Source organism: Caretta caretta, chromosome 9, assembly GCF_965140235.1.
Source record: "Caretta caretta isolate rCarCar2 chromosome 9, rCarCar1.hap1, whole genome shotgun sequence".
NCBI lineage: Eukaryota > Metazoa > Chordata > Testudines > Cheloniidae > Caretta > Caretta caretta.
Genome location: NC_134214.1, coordinates 88,396,089 through 88,414,292, shown reverse-complemented (window position 1 = coordinate 88,414,292; position 18,204 = coordinate 88,396,089). Strand labels below are relative to the sequence as shown.

The following is an 18,204-nucleotide window of genomic DNA, read 5'->3' as shown; positions in this document are numbered from 1 at the left end:
GTGTCCTTTAGTCTATAAGCATTTTCCCACCACCAGTGTCCAACTATATACAATTCTTAAAGATTTCTCACCTACCACAGGCTGGGTCAGTAACCACCTCCCTGTCTGACTGACCTCTCTCTCTGGCTGCCTCCCTCCTTTTGGCTCCTTCCCAGCCTTTGTAGCTCCTGCCTATCAGTGTAGCAGGTGTTGCCAATCGCAAAGCAGACATAAAACTTTTCATCCAGCCCCAATCTATCCCCCTTGATTGTGGCAGGGGCTGATTAGGTGTGTTTGCAGCAGCACCCTGCCACAAACACCCAAAGCATGGTGTTACATTCCTCACCATCTTGGTGAATAGCCATTGATGGACCCGTTCTCCATGAACTTTCTAATCTTTTTTTTGAACTCAGTTATACTTTTGGCTTTCACAACATCACCTGGCAATGGATTCTACAGGGATGACTGTTGCATGAAGAAGTACTTCCTTTTCTTTGTATTAAACCTGCAACCTATTAATTTCATTGCATGACCCCTAGTTCTTGTGTTATGTGAAGGAGTAAATAACACTTCCTTATTCGCTTCTATCAAATCGTGAGTGGTGTGAAGGACCTCTATAATATCCCACCTTGGTTGTCTCTTTTTCAAGCTGAATAGTCCCTCTCTTCTTAATCTTGCCTCATATGGAAGCTGTTCCTTATGCTTAATCTTTTTGTTGTTGGTTTTTTTTTGCCCTTCTCTGTACCTTTTCCAATTCTAATATATCTTTTTTGAGATGGGGTGACACAAACTGCACACAATATTCAGAAGTGTGGGTGTACCATGGATTTATGTAGTGGCATTATGATATTTACTGTCTTATTAGCTATCTCTTTTCTAATGGTTCCTAACATTGTTAGCTTTTTTGACTGCCGCTGCACATTGAGCCAATGTTTTTAGAGAACTGTCCACAATGACTCCACAGTCTTTTTCTTGAGTGATTACAGCTAATTTAGACCCCATCGTTCTGTATGTATAGTTGGGATTATATTTTCCAATATGCATTACTTCACATTTATCAACACTGCCATTTTGTTGCCTAGTTTTGTGAGATCCCTTCGTGACGCCTCACAGTCGGCTTTGGATTTAGCTATCTTGAGTAATTTTATATTCTCTGCAAATTTTGCCAACTCACTGTTGACCCCTTTTTCAAGATCATTTATGAATGTTGAAGTGATCGTATACATATGGCTTATTACAGGATGATTTGAGATTTGTCCATATTGTTTATGACAGAATGGTTTGGTTCTACCACCACTGGCTGCTTAGGCAAATTACTTCTGCTTTCTGTGCCTCAGTTTCTTCATGTGTAAAGTGGGGATTATGACAGTGACCTCCTTTATAAAGTGCTCTGAGAGTGGTTGATGAAAAGTGCTGTATAAGAACTAGGTGGTATTATTTAAGTGTTTCCAATCCTGTTGAAGGAGATGACTAATAAAAGACTGGATTCCTATTGAATCACGTCTGAGTCATGGTGTCACACTCAGCATGATGAATAGCAAAAGCCTTTTTCTTACCCTTTCCTTACCGCTGTTTAGAAATTTTTCTTTGGTTGCAGGGGACTTAATCTAAGTTTATATTTCTGTTTTAGATAGAAGCTTCTGAGAAGACATCACTACTTATAGGTATCAGTAAAACAGTTACATTTATGTGTCCTTAGTTTGCCTTCCTCACCAGGTTCTGTTGTTGTGGCTTATGTTTGTGGGGAGAATGAAAGAAATGGCTAATTTTGAAGGTGACCCTACTATGCTTTATATAGGAAAAGGGAAGCTAACTCATTAAATTACGCTCTTCTTTTACGTCCTTCCTTCCAAACACTTAAATAATAAGCACAACATATGGATGAACTGCTGAACAGATAATGTAATTTGGGAGCCAGAGTGTAAATTTATCACTTCATTAACCTGAAGGTAAAAAAATCAATGAATAAATTCTAACCTTGATAGGGGGAAAAAACCTAGTGTTTTGCGAGTGGCCAAATACGGGGGGGTGTTTGTGTGTGTGTGTTAAAAGGTGTAGACCACAGTAGAAGTAAATTTAATGTATAGTTACACCTCTATATCTTTATGGCCAGTAAGTACACTTTACAATTACTAAGTTGTTAAGGAGGACTTGTGGCACCTTAGAGACTAACCAATTTATTTGAGCATAAGCTTTCGTGAGCTACAGCATCCGATGAAGTGAGCTGTAGCTCACAAAAGCTTATGGTCAAATAAATTGGTTAGTCTCTAAGGTGCCACAAGTCCTCCTTTTCTTTTTGAGATGTTAAGAGTATAGGAAGAATATCAGGGAATGCCGAAAGTGTTTGGGTCTCTCCTTGAATGAAAATGCTGTCACAAAAATACTTGGGAAGGCTTAAATAAGAGCCTAATTGTCTCTCATATCTGTATGAGAGGTTCTAGCACTCTTTCTTATAAACATAAAACAAAAAAGTGAGAAAATAGTGATGAGTATAGCAGCAGGATTATCTTACAGCTACTTAAAAATATTTAGTTGGTAGGAAAACATATCTACCATTGATACGCAGTGATTCCACAACAACTTAGATTTATAAAATATTCTGGGGGATAATGACAGGTTTCAGAGTAGCAGCCGTGTTAGTCTGTATTCGCAAAAAGAAAAGGAGTACTTGTGGTCTCTAAGGTGCCACAAGTACTCCTTTTCTTTCTGGGGGATAAGTGTCTCTAAGTATATTCACATATGAGAGAGCTCTAGTTTCACTGCAAGCAGTTTTGCCAAGGAAAAAGGAACTGAGTAACCCTTAAATGTAGTCAAAATGAGTGGAAATAGCGAATACCTTGCGAATAAACCTAAGCAAAGAATTCCACTGTGAAGGAAAGGGGAGGCATAATGGTAGAAAAATAATTTCCTACTGTTATATGTGTATCTGATAAGACAGGGAGGCACACATTACAGTACTATTGATTGTACTGCATTTTGGTTTTGTAACCTTAATAAATTGGCAAGTTGCTTATAGTCTGGGTATCGGTGGGTTATATTTTTTATAAATTGAAAGAAAGTATATTAAACAAACCTTTACCTGTACTTAAGGATTTAAGCTAAATTATAAAGATAATTTGGATCCAAGTGTGGTGAGATCTATGATTACTGCTACGTGAGGAAACATTCTGTGTAAAAAGATATAGTGAACATTTCCGTTGACAGAGTGATCTGAATGGATAAAATCTAGGAGTCTTTGTAATATAAGTAGGGTGGCCAGTGGAAGGGTTGGGAATATAGGAAATCTGGGGGGTGTCCTAGTTGTTTGATGTTTGATTTATATTTCACAGTGCATAAATCAGCAGTCAGAAATTTAATTGTCTAACTTTTGGTTAAGTGTTATAAAGTTCTTTAAAAAATTTCAGTGAACACTGCTGACTATTTCTAATTTGCTCTTGGTTAAACTGATTTTTCCCTCAATGTTTGTTAAAGATGATGATCTCCTGCAAAACCAGTTGGTACAGGATGCCATGCGTATGGGTTTCAGTTTGTCTGAGATTAAGAACATTATGGAGAAGAAACTGCAGACATATGGAGAAAACTACACATCTGTTGAAGTTCTAGTTTCAGATATAATAAATGCTCAAAAAGAAAACGTACAAGAAGAAGTAACCAGTGAGAGATCACTACCGAAAGGTGAATTTTTTAAAATTACAAGATATAGATGCAAAAGATTATAACAGATTGTATTAAATATCTTATTGGTATATTTCCGTTGCCATCTTTGCGTAACACAAAATTAATGCATGTAATATGTGTCATTTTTCGAGAATTCAATAGGGTAATCATATACACAGCTACTTCAAACAAAAAAAAAATTTACATTTTATTTAACCAGCAGCATTTAAGAATATTCTGCTTTATGTTAAAAAGAGCCGCCTACCACTGATGCTACAATAATGTATAGTATTAGAGATGCTGTCTACCTGAAATCTAGCCACTTTCAAAAATGTATTAAAAGTAGTTTCAGATTCTATCCCTACTCCCAAATTCCTTTGCCAATATTTGTGCTTTTATTATCACTTGTTTTTTTTTAAATATGTCAAGTCTTCATCCCCTCCCTCTCCTGCTGGGGTGAGTATTTCTCATAGTAGATGGGAAACGACTGTACAGGAGAACTACGAAATAGACTATACACAAAGTGCTGTCAAATGTCCAGGATAAATAAATGGCAAAAATAAAGAGAACCTCTAGTTTCCTCTAATCTTTCTGTTATAAAACTCTGAAAGGTTAATTAATAAAATATTTTTACAAGTATTGTAGCCTACAAACCTTGGTCATGGCCCAAGACCCCACTGTGCCAGGTGCTGTACAAACACAGAACAAAAATATGGTCTGTTCCAAAGACCTTACAATCTGAGTATAAGACAACAGATGGAGGAAACAATGAGACAATAGTGGTCAGCATGTTACACTGTTATATTAGTGCACGAGTGGCCTAGATGCTGTCAGGTTTTTTTGTAGGCATCACAACAAAAGAGTTTTAAGGAGCATTTTGCATTAAGGATAATGCATTAGTTTTGCGGACATTATGGGGAGCTTCTCCCAAGCATGGGGACAGCATTCCAGACAAAAGCAGTTTTTTTTTTCCAAGTAGCACACAGTTTTATAATACAGAACTAAAATAGCATGTATAGTTAATCCTTTTGGCAGTACAACTTTTTAAATTAACTCTTAAAACAGTTACTCTTTGGTGCCTATAACAAAACCAAATAAAAACAATTTTCTCTGCCTATCTTTAGTTGAATAAAAAATTCTACTTAGGAAATATTTTACACAACACATGACACCTTTTTTCCTATTTAAATTTTCGGGGGAGCAGGGGAGGTGTCAATGTGATATGTTAGCTTTTTTCAGCACTCTGTATTCTTTCCTTTTGTGAACTGGAGTTCCCTATTCCCCATTCTGCTCCCTATGCATAGCATTACAATGTAGTCTTACTAATATTTCTCAAATAACACAACAGAATATAATATTTTTTCTACAACTCTAGGCACATATTGTAAGGTATGAATACATACATATATGCACCTACATTTAAAGACTTAGACATTTTAGGCTAGCTTGGTGTCTGGGAGAAAGGAGAGCAACGGTGACTTTAAGGAGGCCTGATGGCTGCTCTGACTGAGGACTGGTGCCCATGGCCCAAGCTGGGAATCAGTCAAGTAATAGCAGCATCCCAACCATAGACTCTAATTATCAGGCAGAAGCAGAGTGGTGTAGAAACCAAAATGCCAGTCCTGTGTCATGGAGGATTCCCCCTATGCAGAGACTTTCCTCTGCTCTGATCCACTGAGTTTGTGCCAGTTCACTGAGACAAAGGGGTTATAAAATGAACACAATATGGCTAGGAATCTGGCTCTTTTGTGTTATGATATGATGACCTACAGTTCATGGCAATTTATCCGGTCGGCAATGCTGATGGGCCCCCTCTACGTAATGAGTGTCTTTCTCTTTCCTGACAAGTGTTTGCAGGCAGCTGCCAATGGGAAGCCCATGTGAAAAGCTTCTGCAGATAGTTCTAGATCTGTATATAGAGAGGGTTAAACTCCCATCTTTCTCCACTGTGGGGAGCATAATCTCTCTCCCACCATGTGGAATGATGAGGAGGAGAGTACAGATTGTAGGGTTTGTAGTCTCTAACATGTTTTTTTCTTGTTTAGGGGATGATTTATTCCTGTCATACCAAGAAAACTTAGTTTGTATGGGGAAGGTAGTTTAAGAGATTAGCTACTTTTATTAAGTATGTTAACTTGTTCCGTGTGTTTCCCTTTTCCTCAGATCTGAGTACTGAAGAGAAGTTAAGACGTTTACAGGAGGAAAAGATGTGTAAAATTTGTATGGCTAAAGACATCTCAGTAGCTTTTATTCCCTGCGGCCATCTGGTTGCTTGTAAAGAATGTGCTGAAGCAGTTGATAAATGCCCTGTGTGTTGTATGGTTATTACAAAAAGACAGAAAATATTTATGTATTAGTCATATGTACAGTGCTGTTCGTGCAAATGTTTGCTGTTACATTGTTTAAAATCACTGTAATGCAATAACAAACAGTTGGGATGTTCAGCACTGTAGCACACAAATATATTTATGGAGAGTCTAAAGTTTTGGGATAATAAAAACAAAGCTTTAGTCAGTGCCCTAAAAGCTCATGAACTGACAGTCAGAAGCTGCTAAATTTGTGCTTATAGCTCTCACATTCAACTGCAACCTCTATTCCTCTCCAGTTTGTCCCTTCACTTTAATTGAAGTGACACACAAGAAATTCTTCCCTACGACATTCTCATATTTTATATATGTCTGAATATGCACACCTTTCTCATTTATTGTAAAGTGCATAAATTAAGTATATTATTCACTCGTATACAATAGCATGGGCAAACTGAGTGATCTGACTACAAGCTGTGCTGCTAATAACATTATAGGTTGGAATTTGTCATCTGATCTCACTCTTTACCTCTGACTCTGCCAAGTTTTCAGAAAGGATATGGGTAATAAGCTATAAAACAAACAAACAAAAAAATCCAGCCATGTTTTTGTTAAATAAAATTTTAGCAAGATTAATATTATTCAAAACTAGAATAGTAAAGTTTAGCATCTGTTGAAGAAGGCAGATGTTTGTGGGTTCAGGAATGGTGACATTTTAGTGAGAGAAATAAATAGCTAAAAGTTTATGTAGTTTTGTTTTTATGTTGATTATTTTAGTGACTGTCTAATCTCTTAAACAGGGTTAAGCCCCTTTCTAACTCAGTAAAACATTAATCAGTTACACACATTACTTTTCTTATAGGGAAAATGGCATCTTTTAAAATCCCCTGACCTTTTCTAAACCACTAAAACGTACAAATTATTTAAAAATTATTCACATGACAGAAAAATTAAAAAAATCATCCATATGTTTCTCTTCTCTTTTAAACAGTTTCCCCTTCCAAGCATACATTAGTCTTCCCGAGTCCAGTACAGTATGTATTTTAAAAATTGACTAATTTCACTTCTACCTTTCATTTCAACTAATTATATTCTTGTCATTTACATATCAGAGTTACATTCCAGCATCAATGTTTAACTTACACTAAGTCCATTTATTTCTCTATCTCAGACTGCCTTAAGGCTGATCTTTTCTAGCCCCAAAACTAAAAGGATTCTTAAACTATCACACAAGTATCCCCACCCCCCGCCCATCTTGCAGGCTCACAGTTGTAGCCTGTCCTTTCTATAACCCCCTCCCAAACAGGGAGTAAGCTTGGTCCTATTTCAAAAAGCCAAAACCAATATAAACACTGTATAAAGAGTTGTCGTCCAGAACTTTTTTTGCTAGATTAACTCATAGGAAGTTCCTTGAAAATGAATGTAAACTGTAAACCATTTACATTGTCCTTTGAAGAATCACGGTCAACTTGTATATAAGAAAGATTTTCAATAACATTGCTTATACATAGTATCAAATGACATTGTCTAAAACAGTATTGTGATGACCTTATACTGTAATAACTCTCCTGGCATTGTTTGAGCTCTCTCTCTACCAGGTTTTCCAGTAGAACTATAGACCTGGCCACAGAGTCTGATCTTGTAAGGTGCTGAGAGTTCTCATTGAACAACTCACATTTATTATCTGAATAAATTGAGGATTCTCAGCATCTTGCATGATCACATTTTGGGGAGGGATTTATTGCAATTACAAATGTGAAAAATAAAGAGCAATTACAATTAATGATCTTAACAGATCTCCTAAGAGAACACAATATCTTATGCAGGGCTTCCCCCCTCCGCTGTGGGTGGTAATTTAAAATGCTCTAATGTAGTATGCTGCTACTTAAGTTTTGGAAGGTAAGACTTCAGCATCTGCTTCCAGTCTGAAGAACCTTTGCAACGGTTTTTTTGGAGAGAGAGAAATTTTCAAAGTATTACTCTTTTCTTTCTGATTGGAGTTACTAGATAAACTTGCTTTTCAGGGTTTTACAAAATCATTTGTTTGAAAAACTGTTGTATTTAATCTGGAGTTTTTCCCCAAGTCCTGAGAGCTTTGGTTGAACTGCCAACAGTAGGAGAACTGTTCAGATAGCTGGAGAATGAAACCTGCTGGCCCTAAGTGCCTCAGGACATTAAAGCCATTTGTACTTAAAATTTGTTAATTTCTGTTGTACTTGGATGAGAATTTGGCATGTTTTAGGATCCTGTGGCTAACAAATTCCAGTTACAGAATTATAGTTCAGGTATGACATTATTTGGAATTTCTAGATAATCAAAACATTCATTTCCAAACCCATTTTTATCATCCCATTTGTATATATTCAAGATTTGATATATTCCCAGGATGTAATCGGATGATCTGTTGTCTCTGCTTTCAAAGTAAAATATATTTTAATAATTCTTATTTAAAAATGTATTCTTCTAACAATCCAATTTTTGGATATAAACTGGTAAAAGGGGGCAAGATATAGCATATATAATTTAAGACAATGGGTATGATGCAGCAAACACTTACTCACATGAGTAAAGTTTTGTATGTGCATATTTCCATTGACCTCATTGCTGAGTCCTTCCCTTCCAAAGCTTCGCTTCAGTGGGACTCCTCATGTGAGTAAAATTATGCACGTGCATAAGTGTTTGCAGAATTAGGCCCAGTATAGTGCTTGTATGTACTACTTGTAAATTTAGAAATTGCCCTATTTATTTACATATATAAATTAATATTCTGCTTTTGGTTTCACAAAGGCACAACGTATAATTGAAAATGGCATAATGCCCTTATTTTTGCAATTTAGGTCGTGACATAATTCAGACAGAAGTCTTAGTTTATCAAATCAATGTCAATGCTGGGTGTTCCTGTTTTAATGTGGAAAATCTGTCCAAGATTGCATGTTCCCTGTTTACTTCATGATTGTCAGTCTTAGTTTCTGTATTTAAATATGTTCCTCTTTTTTTTCTTTCTTTTTAAAGATTCACTGTATACATCAACAGACACTAATAGACTTCATATACTTTGTTTTCAGAACACTAACTGTGTTGTCTCATCTTAAAAATTAAACAGAAAATATATATATTTTGTGGTTAGGGTTAAGATTTTATCATGGGTATATAATGGGATAGCACCAGCATAAAATTATCTTTTTCTGTTCCTTCAGCTTTCTTAACAAAAAGTTTAAACTTACATGTGTCTATTTATACAGTTTTATTTTATGTATTTTGCTCAATTTGACAGTAAATCATTTTATAAAATTTCATTTTTGCTTCTAGTCAGTTTCCCTTTCTGGCTCTCAAGATATCTGTTTGAGTTCGTAACATTTCAGTTGATATTAAGTCTTCTTGTCCTCCCCTTTTTTCATCTTGTTGTAAAAATCTGAATTTTGGATTTAAGTAAGACTTAGGTGGTGATGCCTCTCTTGAACAGTGTAATCTCCAAATTTGTGAAAATGAATGGACTGTATTCGCACATGTTGATATATTTCAATCTTTTGAACAGAATGATGTATTTGATGTGGAACGTTGATTAATGATGCTTAATACTGAATATGATTTTTCATTTTGTTAAAACTTTGTTAAATTTCAGTCCATTGGACTATATTTCATGAGATTATTTTTTTTAATTAGTTCTGTGTAAAATATTCACAGAACTGTTTTGTGATTCTAGTCTGACTTTATAATTAATTTTAAATAGATTAAGCAAATTTAAATTGTTTGTTAGTCTTTGATTTTACATGTAAAGAGCAATCATAAGATGGCATTATTTGTAATTTCTTCGCTTTGTATATGTAATATAACAGGATGTTGCTAATTAATTTTAATAAACATGGTAAATATAAATATAATGACTAAGAAGAATATAATCGACCTGAAGAAGAATTCTGTGTAGCTCAAAAGCTTGTCTCTTTCACCAACAGACGTTGGTCGAATAAAAGAGATTACCTCACCTATCTTGTCTCCCTAATAATGTGGGAGCAGCACGGCTACAACAACACTGCAAATAAGAACCACAGTATTCATTGTCCATATACAGTTAGATCCTACTTACCTTACTTGTACTAGTCCTGTTGACGCTCATGAGACTTTTTCTGAGTGAGGAGACTAGAGTTTGGCCCACTGAAGTAGATGACAACTTTTAAGGAATTCAGGGTCCAGTTTAATCACTAAACTGCTTCTGGAAAACTGGATTTTATGGTTGGGGGGTTTTTTTGTTTTTGTTTTTTCACATGATTATTTAGGTTTCAATTTACCATTTTTATTGCCTATTTTTGCAGAAAGTTTGTTTAGTAATTTAAATATTTATAGACATTTCTCTATCATGGGAGATGATCAGAGGTGCAATGGGCAGCTAGGTACCCAACTCCTGTTGAAAGTCACTGGGGGTTCAACACTAAACTCCCATTTGTGCCTTTGAAAATTTTTTCCCATTATGTTTAAGTTGCAATGAAGAAAAATAAGTGTTTGCAAATAGGCTGTTAGCTTTTGTTCAAAACAGCTCACTCATTTAAGATTCATAGATACTAAGGTCAGAAGGGACCATTATGATCATCTAGTCTGACCTCCTGCACAACGCAGGCCACAGAATTTCACCCACCCACTCCTGCGAAAAACCTCTCACCTATGTCTGAGCTATTGAAGTCCTCAAATTGTGGTTTAAAGACTTCAAGGAGCAGAGAATCCTCCAGCAAGTGACCCGTGCCCCATGCTACAGAGGAATGCGAAAAACCTCCAGGGCTTCTTCCAGTCTGCCCTGGAGGAAAATTCCTTCCCAACCCCAAATATGGCGATCAGCTAACCCCTGAGCATATGGGCAAGATTCACCAGCCAGATACTACAGAAAATTCTTTCCTGGGTAACTCAGATCCCACCCCATCTAACATCCCATCACAGGCCATTAGGCCTATTTACCATGAATATTTAATTACCAAAACCATGAACTGCACACAGTATTCCAGGTGAGGTCTCACCAGTACGTTGTATAACAGTACTAAAACCTCCTTATCCCTTATGGAAATACCTCTCCTGATGCATCCCAAGACCGCATTAGTTTTTTTGTAAAATGTGTTCTACTGAAGCAGGTTGTTTGGCATAAAACGTAAAGCATGCAGAAAGGGCTCTCTAGATAGGGGATCAAATCTATGAATAGTACAGAAGGAAGAACCTTAAGACCAGCCAAGTCTGGGGAGATGGTTTGAGCTGAATGTTATCAAAATTGTTAAGTTTTCTGTTAGTTTATCCAAATCCCAGCAAGGGGACATATTTGGATTACACAGTATGTGAACTATGTTTGAGAGCAGGTTGGAATGACAGTGGCTTTTAATATCTACTGCCTTACAATCTTTTTAAAATTCTGAAATGTAAAGCAAGTGAATTACTGAAATATTATTCAGATACATTAAATGCAGAAGAATCTCATTTTAAACTCATGCTAAGGTTAACTATTGAAAGGCACAGTGGGTCTCTAAGCTATTTGAGATGTTTTTATTTTGAAGAATCATTAATTTTTGCAACAGTCAATGTTTCAAAATGTAATTGTGAGGGACAATAAAGGGTTAAAAACCTAAATTTGTTAGTAAGATTGCAAGAGAGCTGGCTCTATAGGTGCAATTTTAAAAATTGTAATCAGTGCTGCATTTAAACTAAATGTGAGAATGTAATTAACAGCCATCAAATTGTGACTGATTGAATTAAGGAGATTATTTTTTAAAATTACTGTGATTTTCAGAGTGTCATTGAAATACGCAGCAAAATTCTTTGGAGACCAGTGCTAAGCATTTAGGGAAATAACAGGAATGAAGGATGCAAGTAAGTCTGAAGGAGCACAGATATTTGGGGAAGGGCATTGGTGGGAGGACCACAGATGCTTTCTGGCCCCCAACTGCCAATACATTCATTTACACAGCTGTTTACATTTAACAATCTATTTGAAATATTTAATATTCAAAGTCTGGTGCTTTCTCCCACTTATTTCTGCAGAATGAGTCTCGCTCTCATCCTAATTCCTGGGAATGGTAGCTTCCATTGAGTTAGGGCAGAACTGTTCACTGCTATTATAGCAATGAAACTTTTCACAGGTATTTCTTAAGTAATTGTGGATAAGGTACACCTAACCTGAACGTGTATTTCCAGTGTTTTCTTGTAAAATATTATGAATATTTCTAAATATTTAAAATTCTAGTATACACAATCTCCTCTCTTTCAGGTCTGACCCTACTCAGAGACATCACAACTCCAGAGAGAAAACTTGAGGAGACAGGAATATGCCCCAGTCCACCCAGATATAGTATTTGTCCGCCAGTACCAACAGCTCCAACAGTTGAACTGGACCCTACCTTCTCCTCTGCCAAGTTAGAGGCTCCAGACGGAGCATCTCCTCAACACAGGGAGGCTAGCCCAGGTGATATGACTAATCAAGGGACAAATGGTACCCAATGCCATGGAGTCCCCCTCCACCATTTGACCCTTCATAGTGGGATTATCCCTGTGCTAGACTCTCTGGACCATGCATTCATCCTACCCACCCTTGCTGTCTCCATCAGACTACAAGGGAGAAGGAATTGAGCCAGATCTGATGATTCTGATGGATTTATTCTCACCAGATGAGGTGGTTGCCCCGTCTTTGCCATCCCCACCTGATGACCACAAGCAGTATCTCAGGAGCCAAGACCAGAGCTCCACATCCAACCCAAGGAGGGACAGGATACTCAGCACGGGCTCCTGGACATTCTGCAGCGTTCTGTTCCTGTTTGGGTGGCCCTTCCTGTCAACGGGGCCATTATGTAACCAGCCAGGTTAGTTTGGCATACTCCTGCTTCCTGCACCACTGCTCTAAAAAGGACTTGGAGGCGTTATGTACCAGCCAAGGAAGTGGATTTTCCGTTTACACACCCAGCACCCAACTTCCTGGTGGTACAAGCAACCACTGAGATCTAGGCTAGAGCATCCCAAGACAACACCCACTAGTAAGGGTGCTAAATGCCTTGACTGCTTAGGCAGGGAAGCTATTTTCTTTCACTAGACTTCAATTTTGAATTGCTAACTAATAGGCCCTGTTCGCAAAGTATGATTCTTCTTCGGGTGCTTTTTCACGTCAGTTCTAATCAGGTGTGCATTTGTGCACGGTCCTCAGAAAGCTTTCTCTTAGCAGCTCCTGTCGGGTCAGCTGTGGAGCTCCCTGGAGTGGCGCCTTCATGGCACTCAATATATGACCCTGCTGACCTGCGCCCCCTTCAGCTTCTTCTTACTGTCGGAACAGTGCTCACTTGCTCAGCAAGTGCTCCCTTAACGTTCTCCTGTTAGTCATTCAAGTTTCAAGTTAGTGTTATAGTTAATTTAGTACATAGTTGTATAGACAGTTTAGAGCGGGATCTTCCCCAATCCCTAACCCCCCCACCCCTTGGGCTCTGGGGCATGCCACGAGCCCAAGGCTTTAAGCCCTGCAGTGCTTGCAATAAGCCTATGCCCATCAGTGATACCCCATGACTCTTGCTTAAAGTGTCTGGGGGAGGCGCACCAAACGGAGAGGTGCAAAATCTGCAGGGCTTTTTGGCCAAGAACCAAGAAAGAATGTGATTTCTGCCTAAAACAACTTTAAATGGAATTGCTCTCCGCCCAGAGTCGGCTGCGGCTTGTCAGGATCCGGCACAGAATGTGTCTGTACGTAGTGCTCCGGCATCCGTATGTGGCACAGTGCCAAGGAAGGACTCTAGCACAAGAGATGCTCCCTGGCACTGCAGCCAGGAATAGCGGCCCGGCACCACTCAATTTCCCCGTCGCTTCACAAGCGACACAAGAAGGGTGAAAGGGGGCGCTCACCGGCCCCAAAAGCTGCGGGAGCGTCAGGGGATGCATGGGTGCACCCCAGAAAGGACCGAGCACCAAGTGAGCACAAGTCGGTGCTGTTGACTTCGGTGCCTCAGAGGGGACTGTTGAGTCTGGCATGTAGCGACTCTCTAGCAGGGCAGTGCCAGGTGGAGGTGTTAGAGCCACCCTCTACTCTGGACACTTTTGAAGCCGCCAGAGACCTGATTGAGATATAGTGGCACAGCCCCCAGTTCTCAGAGACAAGCCTCCAGTGTCTATAAGACTGGTACGTCTAGAAGCAAGCCCACTATGATGCAGCGCTCACAGTCCCCGGCTCGGCACCATACCTGGCACCGCGCTCAGTCACCTTTGCTGCGGCATCGCTCCCCGGCACCAAGCCCCATGAAAGCACCTCTGGCACCGGCGACGCTCCCTCTCCCCAGCAGTGAGGCTGGACCGGCACCGATCTCTGGCATCAACAGAGGACCAGCACTGACCCGCAGCGACGACAGAGGACCGGCACCAGGCCTTCGTCCTCGATCGTCAGCACCAGACACTCGTTACTGGTCTCCGTCGCCAGATCCCAGGTACTGGTCCCCAGCGAGGTTGTCCTGGCACCGGTCCCCCCCCCCCCCCCATCGCAGCAATGATCGTCGGTGCATGGGCCTTCGCCGCCACTGTGGCCATCGCAATCAGGCTCCGCTTCCTCAGAGTCTGATGCCGTCTTGTACTACTCGAGGGTCAGTTAACATTGGTCCGAGAGGTGACAAAGGAAAGTGCCGCTGACTTGGCAACCATAGTGGCAGCCCCATAGTGCCACAGTGGCCCTTTTAGAACCCCCGGGCTTACCATCAGGCCCAGGGCACCTTTTCAAGGGGGTCAAGATTGGTAGCCTCAGAACACAGGCTGCACCACTCTCCCAGGGATAGGCCCACGCCTCGGGGATCCGAGGCCACTCTGTCCCAACTGCCCCCTCAGGCTCAGGTCGTGGCTTAGGCGACTCAGACACAGGATGACCATAGGGCACATCAGGATCTCCTTAGGCGGATTGCTTGCAACATGGGGTTGCAAGCAGGGGAGGTGGTCGAGGCTGAGGACCCCATGGTGGACATTCTTACTCCTGAAGGCCCATCATGGGTAGCTCTGCCTTTGATCAAGACTGTTCAAAATAACATAAAGACCCTGTGGCAGACCCTGGCCTTGATTCCGCTGGCTGCCAGAGGTGTGGAGCGCAAATACTTTGTCCCTTCTAAGGGATATGAATACTGATTCTCACACCCGCAGCCATGCTCTCTGGTTGTGTCTGCAGTTAATGAGAAAGAGTGTCAGGGTCAGCAAGGGCCAGCCCCCAAGTCTCAGGAGGCAAAAAGGATGGACCTCTTCTGTAGGAAGGTCTATGCCACTGGGGGCCTCCAGCCGAGGATAGCTAACCAGCAAGCTATCCTCAGTAGGTATAACTTCAATTCATGGACTTCCATGCTGAAGTTCAAAGAGCTGATCCTGTGGACTTTAGGGCTGAATTCTCCACCATCGTTGAGATAGGAGCAGTGGAGGAGGTTCCTCAGGAGCTAAGGGGCAAGGAATTCTACTCCTGCTATTTGCTAATCTCCAAAGCAAAGTCAGGGGTCTCAGACCCATTCTAGACCTGCGAGGACTCAACAAGTTCATGGTGAAGTTGAAGCTCCGCATGGTCTCCCTGAGCACTATTATCCCTTCTCTGTTTCTGGGAGACTGGTAGCCCACCCAGGACATGAAAGACTCGTTCTTTCATGTAGCCATTCGGTCTGCACACAGACATTTTCTCCAGTTTGTGGTGGACCACAAACACTATCAGTTCACGGTCCTCCCATTTGGTCTGTCGATAGCCCCCCAAGTATTCGCCAAGTGCATGTTGGTCGTAGCAGCCTTCCTGTGGAGGAGGCAGGTGCAGGCATACCCATACTGAGATGACTGGCTGCTCAGAGGGCGTACCAGGGAGCAGATGGAGTTTCTAGTCCGATTGGTCAGATCCACTTTCGAGAGACTGAGACTCCACCTCAACGTGAACAAGTCAACTTTGTCACTGACCCAAAGAACAGAATTCATCGGCATGGTGCTGGACTCGGTATAGGCAAGGGCATTCCTGCCAGAGAACTGGGAGATCTCCGAACCCAGGGCCTGTGGTCACAGGATGAGCTCTCCCTCCATATCAATATCAGGGAGCTCAGAGCAGTGCAACTAGCATGACAAACTTTCCAGGCCCGGCTGCAATGCCAAAGCATGGCAGTGATGACAGACAACACCACTGCTATGTTTTACATCAACAACCAGGGTGGACCCTGTTCATCCCCCCTATGTTGAGAAGTCCTCCAGCTATGGGAGTTCTGCATAGCCCATTCCATTCATCTGGAGGCATCCTATCTCCCAGGAGTGCAGATCGTTCTGCAAACACGAATGTCCTTCATCCCATCTTCCAAAGGTGGGGGTTTCCCCAGGTCGATCTATTTGCTGCCCCGAGCAACAGGAAGTGCCCAATGTTCTGCTCCTTCCAGAAACACAGCCAGGGTTCAATCACGGATGCGTTTCTGCCACCCTGGGGAGACCACCTCATGTATGCCTTTCAACCAGTCCCGCTCGTGCACAAGGTGCTGCTCAAGATCCACAGGGACAAGGTGGAGGTAATTCTGCTGGCCCCAGTGTGGCCCCGTGAACATTGGTACCCGCTAAATCAACTGCAGATCACTCTCCCGTTGACTCCTGTACTCCACCGGCTCAAGAAGAGTAGGGGGAGTCAATGGGAGAGCATCTCCCGTCGACATCGCATAGTGTGGACCCCGCGGTAAGTAGGTCTAAACTACATCTATTTGAGTTACGCTATTCACGTAACTCAAATTGCGTAGCTTAGATTGAATTTCCCCTGTAGTGTAGACGAGGCCTCAATCTTGGTCTTTTAATACTTAGCAGACCTCCCTATGAACTGGTAGCCACCTGCTCTAGGTCCTACTTCTCCATGAAGGTCACCTTTGTAGTCACCCTGACGTCAGCCAGAAGGGTGAGTGAACTGGGAGCGCCTAGGGCAGTTCTGACATGCCACATTTCATAAGGAGGAGGTTTCCCTTCATTTTCCTCTGAAATTCATTCCTAAGGTAACTGAATTTCCCACGAATCAACCTATTCACTTATGTGTATTCTTTCTTAGCACTTCAGACTTCCGATGAGGAGAAAAGACTTGACTCTCTCATCATCTGACGGGCTTTGGCATTCTATCCGCAGAGGATGAAACCCAGTAGGAAAATGCATAGATTATTTGTTGCTTTAGTGGCACAATCAAAAGGACAAGCATTTTCTGCTCAGAGACTCTCTAAGTGGATCTCCAGTTGGATCATTCTTTATTAGCTACTGCATATTCCTCCCCTGGATGGAGTGAGAGCCCACTCCACTGCAACACAAACAACTTTGTGCTCTTCAAGATGTACCTATACTGAACAAAGTACTGTCATGAAATATTGCATTAGTCCAGACCTCTTCTGCAGATGCAGCTGTGGGGACAGCAGTATGCTGACATCTATACCAATTGCTTTCTTGCACCCCACATCCTGTTTGACTACTGCTTATTAATTACCCATATGTAAAATGCACATAGAGACTAGCACTTGAAGAAGAAATGAAGGTTTACTTACCTGGAGGTTCTTAGAGATGTGTGGTCCCTATCTGTATTCCACTACCTGCCCTTCTTCCCCTCTGCTGCAGATCATGACAGGATTGGTGGTAAGAAGGAACTGGAAAGGCATTGGTCAACACCACCCCTTATATGCTTGGATCAGAGCACGAGGAGAACAACTGCAAAGTCCAAAGGACACTACTTGTTAGAAATCTCCAATCTCAGGCATATGGTGCTCAGGCATAGCTGCATGTGGAATACAGATAGCGATTGCACATCTAGAAGAACCTCCAGTTACAGGTAAGAAACCTCCATTTAATTATCAGTCTGTAGTTCATGGGTTTAGATATTGTTTTAATTCCTACTTAATGCCTTCCAAATGAAGTTCAAAATGTGATGTTCATTTATTCCAGATGATTCTGGAGGTTGGGAGAAAAGTTCACAAATACTCAGTTTGGCATATTTCTCTTAGTTATATTTGTAATTTTTTTGTTTTGGGCCTGATCCAAAGCCCATTGGACACAATGGCAAGACTTCCATTGACCTCAGTGGTTTTGAATAAGGCCCTTTTAAAATAAAATACTTTAAAGATTTTCTTTGTATTATACAGTAGGTCTGACAGTAATGTAGGGCCAAAAGTAGTCAACAAAAATAAGTACTGCAATCCTGCATTTTTGGACAAAGATCATGTAGTTACTGCCAACATTCCCAGTATATTTCCATTATCCTTGCCCACTAGTTTTCCAAGAGGATACCAAACCATATAACTGCTAGTTTTTAAAA

At 40.8% G+C, this 18,204-nt stretch overlaps 1 protein-coding gene across 8 annotated transcripts in view; it reads left to right on the top strand.

The window, feature by feature from the left end:
• The window catches only part of XIAP (X-linked inhibitor of apoptosis), a 60,648-nt gene that overhangs the window by 39,525 nt on the left and 2,919 nt on the right, over positions 1-18,204 (top strand). For 3 of the 8 annotated variants that reach the window (XM_075132533.1, XM_075132530.1, XM_075132529.1), the window contains exons 5-8: positions 1,610-1,643; positions 3,451-3,654; positions 12,181-12,375; positions 12,518-12,769. The exons of 1 other annotated variant lie outside the window; for it this stretch is intronic. In XM_075132533.1, the coding sequence (XP_074988634.1) occupies positions 1,610-1,643; positions 3,451-3,654; positions 12,181-12,375; positions 12,518-12,769 (685 nt within the window). Of the gene's footprint in view, positions 1-1,609; positions 1,644-3,450; positions 3,655-5,799; positions 9,925-12,180; positions 12,376-12,517; positions 12,770-16,959; positions 17,722-18,204 lie in introns of those variants that run through there. 4 more of the 8 variants (XM_075132532.1, XM_075132531.1, XM_075132534.1 and 1 more) reach the window with 3 other exon arrangements.